The sequence below is a fragment of the Aricia agestis genome, chromosome 5 (assembly GCF_905147365.1).
Source record: "Aricia agestis chromosome 5, ilAriAges1.1, whole genome shotgun sequence".
Lineage (NCBI taxonomy): Eukaryota > Metazoa > Arthropoda > Insecta > Lepidoptera > Lycaenidae > Aricia > Aricia agestis.
In genome coordinates, this window is record NC_056410.1 from 18,760,950 (window position 1) to 18,777,180 (window position 16,231).

The 16,231-nt window shown below is 33.4% G+C and overlaps 1 protein-coding gene and 1 long non-coding RNA gene across 3 annotated transcripts; both read right to left on the reverse strand.

Moving 5' to 3' along the window:
* Positions 1-4,490: 4,490 nt before the first annotated feature.
* Positions 4,491-10,195, reverse strand: LOC121726917. 2 transcript variants are annotated; one of them, XM_042114564.1, is made up of 6 exons: positions 9,858-10,195; positions 8,800-9,012; positions 7,963-8,101; positions 6,087-6,219; positions 5,126-5,236; positions 4,491-5,035 (listed from the first exon to the last, which is right to left on the reverse strand). In XM_042114564.1, the coding sequence occupies exons 1-6, from the start codon at positions 9,990-9,992 to the stop codon at positions 4,825-4,827; spliced, it is 942 nt and encodes a 313-aa protein (XP_041970498.1). In that variant the 5' UTR covers positions 9,993-10,195; the 3' UTR covers positions 4,491-4,824. The 2 variants fall into 2 exon arrangements, with proteins under 2 accessions (XP_041970498.1, XP_041970497.1); XM_042114563.1 differs by having other exon boundaries at positions 4,491-5,236.
* A 5,122-nt stretch (positions 10,196-15,317) lies between these two features.
* Positions 15,318-15,757, reverse strand: LOC121727261. The gene is made up of 2 exons (XR_006035644.1): positions 15,682-15,757; positions 15,318-15,599 (listed from the first exon to the last, which is right to left on the reverse strand). It is a non-coding gene; the product is annotated as an uncharacterized LOC121727261 (long non-coding RNA).
* Positions 15,758-16,231: the final 474 nt, after the last annotated feature.

Genomic DNA, 16,231 nt, shown 5'->3' on the forward strand with positions numbered 1-16,231 from the left:
ATAATAATCAATAATAAAAACTACTTAAGGTAGAGTAACTGTGTCAAAAAAATTGTGCACGAGTCTACAAAATGTGACTCGAATACTTTATGCATGTATAAATCCGTTCGGACGCATAATATTATAATCCAGCCTAAACACTTTAATTGCTTAACCATTTTAATTAATTTAAAGTCTTTATGAGTTGAGCAATGGCTTATAACACTCTCGATCATGGCAGCTTTAGAAGAAAAAAATATCAAAATTGGATCTGTGTGGACAAAGAGAGAGTCGAGTACACCTCAAACATTTTAGTCGAGGATTAATACAATATCTATAATATAAAAATGAGTCGCTGAATGTATTGCTAAGCGCAAAACTCGAGAACGGCTGAACGGATTGGGCTAATTTTAGTCTTAAAATATTCGTAGTCGGGAAGGTTTTTAAGTGACACGAAGTTCACCGGGACAGCTAGTTATGAATAAAATAAAAATAATATTTCTGAAATGCAAAATCTTTAGGAATTAATTGCATGCACAAAAAATCAGGCGTTTTATTAATTATCTGGGTGCACGGTAGTGTCCCTGCCAAGACGAGCTAAGCGAAGCGCAAGGCTGGAAACGTTTCGTCGTATTTTTGAACCCTCGTATTTATTATTATTAAGACAATATCATTTTTATACTTTTTTATACTGTCAACTCAAACCAAGCTGTACTATTTTCTTTAAAATTTATATTAATGTGAAGAATGTCTGTTATTAATGTGTGATGATAATATTAGGTAAGTACCTAGTTTTAAGAAATTTGTAATAGCATTTCAAAAGACAAAATACTAGATAATATTTAAAGACTAAGCGAATATCACGTTTGGATTAAGAAGCTCTTCAACGTTTGTTTTAAAATCATGTTCAGTTAATTAGTATTAAGTTTTAGACGCTATTTGTATAAAAATAATTAAAGGGTATTTAAAATACTTTGATGCGCAGTAGGTACATTTATAATAATTATTATTATTTTAGCAAATGAAAAAAGTAAGTATTAAAATCATTTTACCCACATTCAAATAATTTTATCAACTAAAATAAATATTTAGATTTTATCTAAACAATGTATAAAATTAGTATTCTCATATTAAAATTATATTATGTTAACCCCTTAGCAACTACATTATCTATACTTAGTACTTACAATGGAATGCAACGTTGCTTTTTTGAATATAAGTAACTTTTTTTTCATAGTATCAAGACAAGAACAATAGACTAACCGATTTCCATTATCAAGGCGAGCGAAGCCAGCCCCAGTACTATATCCCACAATCTTTACATTTTGTGGTACACTTTACGGAAAAAACTATTACGCCTAATGATTTTTGCTTAAACATAGTAAGTAATTTCATAATAATAACAAAGTAGATGTGTTATCAATTATCATCAGTCAGTCCAGGCGTAAGCATGTGTAAGGGCAAATAGAAACACAAGGAAGAGTAATGGAGCGGCACGCGCCTCCGCCGCCGCCGCGGCGAGTGTGTAAGCAGCCTAACGACGCGAGCTCTCACAAAGCTCGGCTTTTAGCTAGTATTAATATTTTTGTCATTAAAGGGGGTATACTTATTATAGCTATCTATAAAATTTATATAGATGCCTGTTTAAATTATTTATTAAAATCCGTATAAGAATTGCTCGTCAAAAATTTCAGGCGCTTAAAAATAAAATTTAACAAAATAAAAGACAATGAGTGTAAAGGAAAAGACTTATATCGACCAAAACTGTCTCTCAAATATATATTTAGTTGTTTTAAGGCCTTAAGTGTGGCTTAACTGTTATGCCTATATGCGATCATATGCGATGCATGTTGCTCACAATATTAGTATTTCTTAAGCACACTCTACGAATTTAAATATAATTACTTTAAATGTTTATGAGTAGGTAAAATGTTACTATAAAATTGAAGTTACATAAAGTGTCGATAGATGGCGTTGCTTGTTGTCTATTATTAAAATGTTAAAATGTAATATCTGTCTCGTGAAAACAAACATCACACAGCTAAAATTTGTCATAAATCAAAATACAAAAATTTAAATTTCATTTAAAATCATGTAGACACATAGAAATATAAAGTAACACAATTTATTAACACTTATCGTAACCATTTGCTGTAACAACTGTCGATAGTTGAAACTATAAGTCAAATAAAGTTTTAATACAATGTATTCCAATTTTTATTTAAAAAGCATAATATTTAAAAATATAATATTACAATCGTAATAATATATTTTTAATACCACCTGTCATCATGTCTACTGTAAGGCTCAAGTCTAAGGGCCTGTTTCACCACTTCCTGATAAGTGCCGAATAGGCTGATTACGCCCGAAATGTATTTAAAATTACCGATGACACACTATTCCGTCGCGTTCCGTCCGTATGGGCGCATTTTTATTAGTCGTTAACTCGTATGGTATACACTATACAGCTAACAGCATACGGGGAGTCTACAACGAATTGGATTTCCAATGAAATTTTGCGCTCACTGTCGCATCGGAAATTTTCACTATGCGTTCTACGGCGTCGTAGATTTTTACGATGCGACGCCGCAACAGTGTTGTGGCCTGGCCCTTAGTTCTATCAGAGAAATTGATTCATAGGCCGCACATGGCAGACCTGCGTAATTCGGTCGCGTTATCGAAGAAATTTCATAGGCAGTTAACGGACCTACGTCATTGATTCATCCCTACAAATCAACTCTGATAGTACATGAGCCTACTATGAAATCAAATGTTTACAGTCCAAAGGTGAAAGGTATTCCGTAAATGGTTGCAACACTGTTAATCTATATGTATATATATAAAACTCAAAGGTGACTGACTGATTGACATAGTGATCTATCAACGCACAGCCCAAACCACTGGACGGATCGGGCTGAAATTTGGCATGCAGGTAGATGTTATGACGTAGGCCTCCGCTAAGAAAGGATTTTGATAAATTCCAACCCCAAGGGGTTCAAATAGGGGATGAAAGTTTGTAAATAATAATACTTCTTAACGCGAGCGAAGCCGCGGGCAAAAGCTCGTATTATATAGAAACCAGTTTTATCTTGATTATGTGGTGTACAGTCTACAGCCATTGGAAATAGACGTTTATGTCCAGCTTTATAATTGTAAATAACAACAAATACATAATAACAAAATGTTGATGAGTACTATAATAAGCCTGATACATCTTTTATACACACATAAGCTTGAACGGGTTACTGTCTTTATCTACCAAATGACTGTATAGACAAATACTGCAACTTCGTAAAAAGCTCCACGGCAAACCAAGATGAATGGGATGTTTTGTTCGATTGTTATAGAAAAATAAAGTTAGTGAAAATTTTAAAACGTTTTTGCATTGGATTGAGCCTCATCCCACATCTTTGGGACTTGGAAGGGTTGGCAATGGCGAAGGTCCGTTTAATACAACTTCTTTAGCTGATTTCATGAAGCCCTGGGTCGCACAGGAAGATGATTCATCTGAGGCAGATGAATAGCAGGATGACCGTGTGGGATAATTATTAATTTAGTATAAACTTTTTAATTTGTATTCTATTGTATCGCAGCCCGGGCCCCGGATAGGGGATGACTTGGCAGAGGTGACACTTGTCAGATGTGAGTAGAGTTGTCAGTGGTAAAAGCAAGATGAATGGGATGTTTTGTTCGATTGTTATAGAAAAATAAAGTTAGTGAGAATTTTAAAACGTTTTTGCATTGGATTGAGCCTCATCCCACATCTTCTGAAGTCTATCCTCTATCTCCGTCACATGTTCCTTTCCCTTGTCCTGTGGCCCCCATCCCCTATCCACGCCAAGCGGTCTTCGAAGAAAGGATTTTTCAAAACGATAGGTATCTGAGGTTCAAGTTTCCTGGGTTTTTGATGTAAATTAACGTGTGTAATATAGATCCAAATAAAATAGTCCTAGATGGGTGTTCAATTTTCTAAATCCCGATTTTAATAACATACATTCACGCGGACGAAGTAGCGGGCAACAAAGGAACCCTTCTACCTTGGAACCCTTCGTGCGCAAGTCCGACTCGCACTTGGCCGATTTTATTGTAAAAATGGTATCAAATTAGGGCAATCTATACAATAAAAAAAGAATTTTGAAAATCTGACCACAAACAGCAAAGTAAACATTAACTCCTCCTTTTTTGAAAGTTGGTTAAAAAAAAGTATCTAAGATGTTGACCAGGGATGTAAGGTATCATCATGCCAAATTTCATTGAAATCGGTCCAGCGGATTAAGAGATTTGCCTGTACAAACAGACAAACAGAGAAACAAAAATTTCAAAAACAGTTAAAATGTGTTCTACTACTCTTCTAACATGCCCCTGACTGGTTTTTTTAAGTTTATTTTCAATGTACAAAAATTTTACCTCTACGATTTTATTATAAGTAAGTATAGATTAATAAATAAATTTAAATATTTAAATCTTTTTACCTTCTTTATATTTTCTCTTTAAGAAAAATTCAACTAAACAATGGATTATTTTTATTCTCTTCTTCATATTATATCACATGACTTCAATTATATTCAATTCCATACGTGTGAGAAAAATCTGATTGACATAATATCATAAATTCATAATACAAGACCAATCAAAATAGAAGTTTCTTTTATTTCTCATATATCGATAATTGTTAGAAATCTTCGAAATGGGTGGATGACTAGTGTCCATCATACAGCTAGGATGTTTGAAATATTACCTGTTAAATAAACCCCATAGAATTTAAAAAGCTAAAATTTTAAATTCACATCAAAGTTTATATTCCAGAAATTATTCACGGTGACGAATCGAAAAACTAGTCCATAGCTATAAATTGAGTCTTTTCTTCTTCGGCATAAATGGTTTATATTCTTTCTTGACCTCAACTTCTGTAGTCACAATATTATTTTCTTGCCTAGAATCAATATTTGCTGAAGGCTGTTCGACTTTAACCAGTATACTATCTATATGTTCCTCATTGGTGACTGAATTTGCTTGAATTGGAGCTATTTCTGAAGAAGGTTCTTCTTTTATGGTCATATTATGCGACCATAAAAGAAGTTCTTCTTTAGTGGTTACATTGATTGCTTGACTTGAACCTACTGAGGATGGTTCTTGTTTTATAGTCGTATTATCTGTAGGTTCTTCTTTCGTGGTTAAATTGCTTGCTTGACTAGAACTGGCTGCAGAAGATGGTTCTACTTTTATTGACACATTCTCCGCAGGTTCCTCTTCTTCTCTGCAAACAAACAAGCCAACATACTACATTTTGACATAATGCGTTGTTATTTTGGATGAATTAATTAGTAAACATAAATGTTGGCAACTGGCTGGGATAAATTGGCTGGATAGATGTTTTATATTTTTTTACTATTTCGAAATCTTTAGTTTTCCATATCAGATTTTTGCTTATTTATATTTTTGTATCACAATTCACTAACACTCTGGAGAATACAGTTGTCGTTGCAGTTCATCGAGTGTATCATTTAGTAGCAATAGTACCATTCTTCATCTTCATATTACAGTCCACTTCTCCCGTTGTTATCAATAAACTAAGGATGGGTTGCACCAGAGGTGTAGTTATAGTTAAGGTTACGGTTATCGTCAAATATGGCGTTGATTATGGACTTTTACTAGGAATTTGACAGTTCATTTGACATTTGGTTATGGTTAAAGTTAAAGTTATAGTTAAAGTAAGTTGGTGCAACCCACCCTTAAAGTACTTAAATAACGTAACCAGGAGTATGCCAGGGCACGGTTTATATGAGGATTCCATGCCATGCTTATGTTACTAAGCATGCAGTATGCAACCCATACCATAGTTAATTATTGTAAATATAAGAGCGACCCAATTTCACCAATGTGTTAATGGTAATACCTCAATCGTGGGAATCGCAGACACAATAGATTTTCAAGTGTTATGCGACAGTCGGATGCCCCTTGGAGATTGATGGGTTAAGGGCTCAGGTTAAGGGCTTTTTAAAATGTCATGCCTTCTTTTTCATTAGTATGAAAAACGAGAGAGGTAACGTGATACTAATTCGAGCATTAATTTTACCAGACATTGATGAAATTGGACCTAAACATACCTTCCAGGCCGTCGGGGACACTTGTCAATTGTTTTGCTCAACACATTTTGAGGATCACTGATTGATTCAAAGAATTTGTTATAGCATTGGTGTTTGCTCATATGCTCCGAATCATTGTATGGTCGCAATGCAGCTGTAATAATAAATTAAGTAGGTAATTAAAGTGTTTTTTTTTATTTTATTTTTTTATTATTTCCTCTCCCTAACATTATCAGGGCTCATGGGCGTACCGAGGGGGAGGGGGGGCGGGCAGGGGGGGGGGCAGCGCCCCTCCCCGCCTGGATCATGTTGACGTCCCTACTAAGTAGGTACATTATCTAGTACTTTCATCTATAAAAATTAAAAATAATAAAACTAATTTTTGCCATTTGTTTGCAATACAATAATTTACAACTAAAAATTATTCATTTTTTATTCTTTATAAACACCTAGCTTATAAAAAATCTGATTTGCCCATATACAATTTGCAAGATAATAAAAGCTTGTCGCGACTCGCGAGACCTAACAATCTATCAGTACTTGATACATTTATATAATATCAATTTACTACTACATATATAGTTTATTTACAAATCGCGCGACAGGCTTTTATTATCATGCAAATTGATGACAATACACGATATGGTATGTGGTATACCATATCGTGTATAAACTAAACGTGTATGCAAAATTTCAGCTCAATCGGTTAAACATATCTGCTTCAAAATTGAGTTCCAAGATTTCACCCGAACATACATACTTACATACATACAGAGCAAGTTAAATAAAAGTTTTTAATTAAAAAAAAAAACACGCTTTTTTATTTTAATACATTATTGCATTGTCATTGGCTCTAAATAGGTAAAAATCGTGCTCATATATTCCACTACATACATACAGCCAAAGCTAATAAAAGTTTTTATACTATTGTATATTATTGTATGCTTTATAAAGAATTTGAATTTGAATTTGTGTTAAAAATGGGAATCTTTGAGTAGTTTATCATTAAAATACAAAATCATTTTTTTTTATTCAGTTGTGTTGCATTTGTGTTATGATCCAAACTCTTTTTAATACTATAAATGGAGTTGAGTGAGTGGCCTTCAGGCTGTAAGATTATTTTTACTACTTATTTACATATAGTACTTAGGAACCAAACACAAAGAAATATAATAATATGAATTGAAGACTTCGGTGGATGAAGTGGGTAACAAAATTTTTGAAAATGTACGTTTTTAGGGTTCCATAGTCTGTGCCCAAAGGGTAAAAACGGGACCCTATTACTGAGACTATGTTGTCTGTCTGTCTCCAGGCTGTAACTCAAGAACGGTAATAGCTAGAGAGTTGAAATTTTCACAGATTATGTATATCTGTTGCCGCTATAACAACAAATACTAAAAACAAAATAAATTTAATGATTAAGGGGAGCTCCCATACATTAAACGTGATGTTTGGCCTTTTTTGCTCTATATCAAGAATAGCATCAGGTAGGTACTTGATTTTTTCTCAAAGTCCTTAGTTATATGTGTACTTTAATATTTAATAAATAAAATAAAAAATTAAGGGGGGCTCCCATACAATAACACAATTTTTGGCCAAATTTTGCTCTATAATGGTAAGGAACCCTTCGTGCGCGAGTCTGACTCGCACTTGGACAATTTTTTGCATAAATGGAGGACCAGGAAAATTATTAGCAATCAAAATAGGTGGATTTTATGTCATACTTATAAAGCTAGTCAGATGATGAAGTAAGTAAGTTCCAAGGTTTGTTCAAATATATGGGAAGAAATTACTAGCTGCCCTTATACAGTAATAAAATGTTAGTTATCCATAATCCACATATTATTATTGTGTCTATAATTATAAAATAAAAGAATAATAAAATATAATATCTTACTGTACTTTATTTTTCCTCCTTGTGTTTTATATTCTATTATTTCTTCATCTTTTATTGCTACCAGTTTTCGCAGCTCATTTTCACTTTCTTTCAAATCTCTAACAATTTTTAGTAAAGGCTGACTTACTTTTAGAAAATACTGAAAAAAAAAAAACTTTATATTGATTTTAATATCATTTAGTAAATCCTAAAATTAGGATAAAGGTGATATCATATTTTGCATACTCAATGTGAACTGAGTATGAAGTACTTACATAATAAAATTATTATACTCGTAGATTATCATTTTAATACTTGCCAACAGGTTTCCCAATGAATCTAAACAGTCTGTTTTTTTAAACTTAATTTTTTTTTCTTAAGTTTACAATACAGTGCAAATATTAGACGTGGGAGAGCCATGCTTCGGCACGAATGGGCCTTTTCGACCGGATAAATACTACGTTCTCACAGAAAACAGGCATGAAAACTGTTTCATGCAAGCGCTGGCTTGCGCTGTGTTTCGCCGAGTGAGTTTACCGGAGTCCCAATCCCCTACCCTATTCCCTTCCCTACCCTCCCCTACTCCCGTCCCTTCCCATCCCTATTCCCTACCCTCCCCTATTCCCTCTTAAAAGGCCAGCAATGCAACTGCAGCTCTTCTGATGCTGCAAGTGTCCATGGGCGACGGAAGTTGCTTTCCATCAGGTGACCTGTTTGCTCATTTGCGCCCTTATTTCATAAAAAAAGTACTTTTCACATAGCTCCTAGACTTAAAAGTTCAATAAGTGCTGGTGTTACCAGCACTTATTAAATTATTTGACTACAGCTCGCTTTATGTAAAGGACTTAGAATACATACCAATTCCGGAGATCCTAGTTCAAGATTAAGTTCAATACTTAATTCAAATCCAAAATCCATTGTTAAACAAATAATTAAAAAATCTCCATATGGTTGCTGATCTCGTTCATAAAAAGATGCACAGCATAGTTGCTCTGGGTTTAGTAATATCTTGGTGCCCTTATCCAGTAGTTCTTCATTGTCAATTTCTAGACCATAGTTATATTCACATTCCTGTAATTGTAACAAAATAATAAATTACCTTTTATGTCCAAAAACTTTTAAGTGTTATCAAGTTTGTAGTTAGCACCCGGGAGTCCGGGACAGTAGTGTGTCTCCAGAAAATGTTCACTATTTCATTATTTTGTACTATCAGAGAAGTTGATTTAATGGTGGGCCTAACCTAAGTAATTTCTTCTTCTAAGTAATTTGGTCGCGATAAGTGAAACTCATCTGATCAATCCGTAAAGTTAATATACCTAGCGGAATAGAGAAACAAAGGCCTGAGCAAGAGAGATGTCACTATCAGTAACACTGCCTGGTAGAAAGACATGTGATACATGACAGCAGCACTCTTTTTTTGACGTCCAGTCGGCACATGCCGCACGTTGACAATTTAATCTCATATAAATCATGTTCAGTCATGCTTGTGTAACAGTAAGTGTATACGTACACATATTTTTACACACAGATGAAACCAATTTCGGTTACATTTGACAGCTCGAGATTGTTGCTCTATTCTGCAACGTATATTAACTTTATGGATCGATCACAGCTAACATTGAATTGACATAAGTCAACCAAACAACATAGGCCTGTCAACTGCATCGGGTTTACTATATGTATAATTCATGAGAATGTAACCACAATGTAACCTGTTCTAGGTACTATAGTGTTTGATAACGTTTAATTCACTTGGGGAGTACTGTGTCATATACCATGGATACAAAAACCTAAATTAGATATTATTGGAGTCCATTGAAAGTTATTTTCCTCTGAAGACTTTTATGGGCAAAAACTTCAAGATAAAATACCTCTGAGTGGGGTAATCTTTTCATTGCTAAGAAACTAATACATACCATGAGATATTGCACGTAATTTTCTTTGGGAAAGCAACATGACCATATTTTTACAAAGTCAGTAACAAACACTTCGTATTTGGTATCAATCGTTACGTGCATGTAATATGGTTTGTTTTTGATCTTCTTCCACATTGTTTATATTATTTACATGCACAGAATTATCTCTTCAAAACTTTTTGCTTTATTGCAATGTTTAAAATAGTAGCTTTACATTACACGTAAGTATGTAATTTATTAGAAGACTGGAATTAATATTACAATTTCATTTACGAAATCCTATAGTTATTTTGATGATTTAATACTTAAATATTATTTTAATCGCAGACAGGAAAAACGTAAACATAACCAAACTCTGTTCATAACTTCTTCATCTTCTTGTATTTTTTTTTTATATTTTGATTTTGAAGCGCCATAACCAGAGACATGATAGTTATAAGTATCATGTCTCTGGTCAGAGATTCGATTTTCGGGAGTGGCGGGAAAAGTAGAAAATTTTTCAGCACTGAAAATTTAATTTGATTTTTATTGTAAAAAGTTGCATAATTGTAGGATATTTGTCGTATTGTATATATTTTTTAATTGTATATAATTATTTCTTCGTATTGTTGGTAAGTTTTTTAATTATATAAAAGTCCCTTCACGGGACCAGGCGCGCCGCGATGTCTCAGCGGCCGTCCAAACGGAAGAAGAAGAGACCAATATCATCTAGTCCGGTGGATGATCAGGCTGAGTCGAGTAGCTCTGAACAGTCTGAGCCCACAGAGGAATTTAGCAAATATGCTCCTTATAGAGTAAATGATTACAGCCGTCGCTATCCAGAGGACAGCGCAGCTGGATTTGAATTTGTAGTCTTCGTGGAAAGCACAGGTGAAACTCCTATAGGTACTCGCGACCTCATGGGTTTAAGTCGTATTTTCCAACAATCGATTAAGGGAATATCTTTCTTGAGAAAAATTAATAAATTCAAAGTTGGAGTCTATTTTAATCGGCCGAACTTAGCTAACGCATTTCTTGAAAATACTACTTTTTTACGAGACCAAAATTTAAAAGCAAGCATTCCAGCTGGTAGCACGGAGTTGACTGGTGTCATCAGCTCCGTACCGACCGAAATGTCCAATCAAAAAATTTATAAAGCAATTTCGAGTAGTACAAAAAGGGTAATATGTGTACGTAGAATAATGAGAAAAGCTAAGGTTAACAACAGCTTTGAACTGCAACCAACGCAATCAGTGGCAATTACATTTTCGTGCTCTACATCATTACCTGAATATGTTTTAATAAATATGTGGCGATTTCCTGTTACGACATATATTCCACCAGTGAAACAGTGTTATAAATGTTTAAGATACGGACATTTAGCAAAGTTTTGTAAGAATGCAGAGCGTTGCTCGATATGTGCCGAGGCTCACAATTATAAAAACTGTACTCAAAGCCCAGATAAAGCTGTTTGCGTACATTGCAAAGGTAGCCATTTATCTATATCTGGAGAATGTAGAGTTAAAAAAATGAAAATAGAAGAAAATAAAAAAAAGTATGCAACTACATCATATGCAGACCTTTTTAATAATAAATTACAAAATTTCCCTTCATTGAATGAAAACACAAATAGTAAAGACTTATTAAATGTACTTCTCTCAAATAAAAACGCACTTACGTTACTCACAGAATGTTTAATTAAAGCTATTACTCTGAACAAGACTCAAAATGCAAGCATAAACTCACAGCTTCTTTCAGAAACAATAAAAGAAACTATAAAAGAAAAAAATAACAATCTTTCACATTCTCTGCCCAAGTAAATATAATGCAATGGAACAGTCAAAGCTTGCCAAGTAATAAATATGAACTACAAAAATTTCTATTAGATAATTCCATCCACATTTGTATAATTAGTGAAACGTGGCTCAAACCACATATCACATTTAACATGAAAGGATACTCTATTGTGAGAAATGACTGTGGTAATAATCACAATGGAGTAGCCATATTAATTCATAACACTATAGTCTATAACAAAATTAATACATTTTATGATGATTCTTTACAAAATATTGTTGTTCAGATTCAAATTTTTCAGAAACAAATTTCGATTGTAAGTTTTTACAGCCCAGGAAGCTGTACTCCTGAATTTAATAAGAAAAAATTTAATGATTTAATACAGACTATTCCGAAACCGATAATTTTGGCTGGAGACTTTAACGCGCATCATACTTTATGGGGTTGCGACAAAGTTGACGCGCGAGGGAGAGATATTGTTGATGTCGCTGATGAGAATGATTTGGTTCTCTTGAATGATGGACGTCCAACCACTGTAGGGTCGCATAGATGGAAGCCAAATGCACTAGATTTGACTTTTGTTTCGGCGTCGTTAGCATTATTTTGTGAATGGCAAGTTTCTTCAGACTCGTTAGGTAGTTATCATTTACCAACTCTGACAACATTGAATCTTTCTCCATCATTCTCTCCCCATAGTAACTTGTCACAGACATTTGAAAGTTTTCCTCTTCACACGAATCTGAAAACAGTAAATTGGGATTTGTATGAAAAAACTGTTAATCAGAAATTAAAAAAATTTCAAATTGAAACATGCGATTTAATCGGCAGTTATAATAGATTCTGTGCGCTTATAATTCAAACTGTTGATAAATGTGGCACATTTATCAACGGTTTGAATAAGCCTAAGTTCTGCACCCCAACTGCTAATTCTGTTTCTCAAAGTTCTGCCTGTAGTGACGTTAAAAAAAAAGTTAAAATTCCATTAGTATGGTGGAATGAAAAATGTTCCAAGGCTGTACATGATTGTCGTCAAGCCTATGCGCGGTTTAAAGCGAATTCTTGTATTGAAACTTTTGTCGAATTTAAGCGTCTTCAGGCGCATAAAAAATGCGTATTGAAACAAGAGCGAAAACTTTCTTGGGAAAACTTTTGTAAATCTGTTAGTAGATTAACTCCTATGAGCCAAATTTGGATGAAAATTAAAAAATTCAACCGAAGTTATACACCTAGAAGTAGTTTCATTGATAGTGAATGGATATTACAGTTTTTAAATAAATATACTCCAGATACAGTACCAAATAATTATAAGAACAGTAATTCCAATGTGACAACATCTCCAAATTCTTTTTTAGTAGATAGTTTTACATTTGAAGAGCTGAAAGCAGCCATAAAATCTCGTAAAGATTCTGCTTGTGGTCTAGATTGTTTATCTTACAAAATGTTTAAATTGTTAGACACCAAAAATATGAAGTTGTTCCTTAATCTATTAAATTCATTGTGGTGCCATTCCATGATTCCTGAACAGTGGAAAACAGATTGTCTCGTTCCAATATTAAAACCCGGAAAGGATATAAATGTTGCAGATTCATATAGACCTATAACTTTAAGTTCTTGTGTTGGCAAAATATTTGAACAGCTTATTAAACAGCGATTGGAATTTTTTATAGAAAGAAATCATATTTTACCTAGTAATCAGTTCGGTTTTCGGCGTGGCCGTTCGGCTAGAGAGAGCTTGAGTCATTTTTGTTTGGACATTCACAATGCTCTGTCTTGTAATTCAATATTGGTTGGTATTTTCTTTGATGTTGTTGGCGCATATAATAATGTCAATTTGGAAAAACTTTCAACTATTTTAACTTCTTTACAATTACCTGAAAAATTGGTAAATTGGGTGTATCATTTTCTTAGTGGTCGTAAATTATATGTGAAATTTGAAAATAAACTGATTGGTCCAAGGTATTCCTACAAAGGAATAAGTCAAGGTGGAATTCTCAGTCCTTTACTATTTATTTTGTATATACATAAGTTAAATATTGTCTTAGGTCAAAACATTACTAACCTACAGTTTGTAGATGACTTAACTATATATTGTACTGCAGACAAGTTGTCTGCAGCTATTGAAAATCTCAGAGTTGCTCTCCTCGGCCTTAAGGCCTATTATGATGATCTGGGCTTGGACATCAGCTCTGAAAAAAGCAAAGTTTTAGTTTTTTCAAAAAAATAAGTCAAGGTGGAATTCTCAGTCCTTTACTATTTATTTTGTATATACATAAGTTAAATATTGTCTTAGGTCAAAACATTACTAACCTACAGTTTGTAGATGACTTAACTATATATTGTACTGCAGACAAGTTGTCTGCAGCTATTGAAAATCTCAGAGTTGCTCTCCTCGGCCTTAAGGCCTATTATGATGATCTGGGCTTGGACATCAGCTCTGAAAAAAGCAAAGTTTTAGTTTTTTCAAAAAAACCTATCAAAACAACAAACATTGTCATACAATATGGAGATAGTAAGTTAGCAGTTGACAAAACTGTTAGATTCTTAGGTGTGATTTTTCAGAACTCCTTCAAATTTAATAAATATATTGATTACTTAGCAAACAGGGCTTTAAAGGCTTGCAATATATTAAAGTCTTTAGCAGGCACATATTGGGGAGCTGATCCAAAAATTTTATTAATTCTTTACAAGGCTATTGTAAGAAGCCATTTTGAATATGGTTATGTATGCTTTGCTTCTATTCCACATTTTGTTGATAGACTAGATAAAGTTCAAAATAGGTGCTTACGGATTGTGCTTGGTGCGATGTGTTCCACACCCATAATATCAATGCAGGTTGAATGTAACATCCCTCCTTTGAAAATTCGCTTTAAATATTTAATATACAGGTTTTTGTTGAGAATTTCATCCATTAAAAATCATCCTCTTCTTGTAAAATTGCAGAGTGGTTCTTCTTCCTCTATTTTATTACATTACCTACCTGAAATTGTAAAAATAAAGCAAGACTATAACTTATATGAAAGTGACTTATGGCCTTGCTATATGAGCACATTTAGCTCTAAATATTTTCCACTAAAAATTGTAATTGATAATTCTTTGAAGTGCAAAGAAGATGTCTACCTTTTACTAAGTAACCTAGTTGGTTATCAACAAGTCTATACTGATGGTTCAAAGACTTCTGAGGCGGTATCAGCAGCCATATATATTAAACAGGATAAGAAAGGATATGGTATTAGGCTTCCAAATTTAACAAGTATTTTTACTGCTGAGTGTTTAGCAGTTCTGTCTGCATTAGAGTATATTGAAACTCAAGTTTATGATAAATGGATTATAGTGTCCGATAGTCTTAGCGTTCTTCAAAACTTAAATAACCCCAAATTTTGTGCTACAACTAACTATATTATCCATGATATTAGAGAAAAATATACAAAATTAACAACATTAAACAAAAAAAATATAGTTTTAGTCTGGTCACCGTCACATATTGGTGTTAAGGGAAATGAACAAGCCGATTTTTTAGCAAGAGCTATAACTATTTGTTCTCAGGAGCATTGTACTAAAAACATATGTCTTCCAGAATCTGACGTTTTAGTCAAAATAAAAGAAACCTTTAAAATCGAATTTACAAATTTTTGGAAACAGACCATGGAAACCAAAGGAAAATGGTATTCTAAAATTAAACAGGAGTTGTCAGTCCCATGGTTTACTAAAGGTGTTTCATTTCATGACAGGAAATTTTATTCTACTATTTGCCGTCTTAGACTTGGTCACTGTCGATTTAATGCTCATCTTCATAGATTGAATATATTGTCTTCACCCGTTTGTAATTACTGTAATCATTCTGAACAAACCTTGGATCACATTTTCTTTACTTGTAACAGTTTTACTCTTCAAAGATTTATTTTTATTAATCACTTGATGGATATCTTTAAAACTGCTGAAGCCATCCCGCACTCCCTTCAGCAGCTTCTGAAAACACCCGATTGTTATAAGCCAATATATGAGTACGTCCTTTCTACCATTGGTGATATATAATTAAATAGGTACTCACCAGTCATTACCTATATACCTTGAGATTGTATATAGTAACACAGAGATAGTTCTCTGTAACGGTTATGTGTTGTAAATTTCCTAATTAAATATAAGTACTTTGTGGTTGTAAATAATTCTCTTTTATATTTGCTTTTCATCTCGTTTTTCTTAGTTTTAGTAATAAAATATTATTTAATGTACATAACTTTGAACTGTATATTAGCAGACTTTTTAGCCTTTTTAGGCATCTGTCAAGAGTCAAGACCACGTCAAGACATTGAAGACAATGACCAATGACGACAATATGTCAAATTGAAGAAGGGACAGTATTAAAAAAAAAAACAATACTATCAAAACATGAGAAATGGCTTCGGCCTGATGAAAAACTTATTATTCATATTATTTATATCAAAGAATTGGCTTCGGCCTGATGAAAACTCTATTTCAGATGGTTAATATAAAAGAATGGCTTCGGCCTTCACTATCATTCATTAAATAGAGAAAACATAGAAATGGCTGTATGGGCAACGCTCCCTTTGCCTGTCCCGACCGGGACGAATTAACAAAAA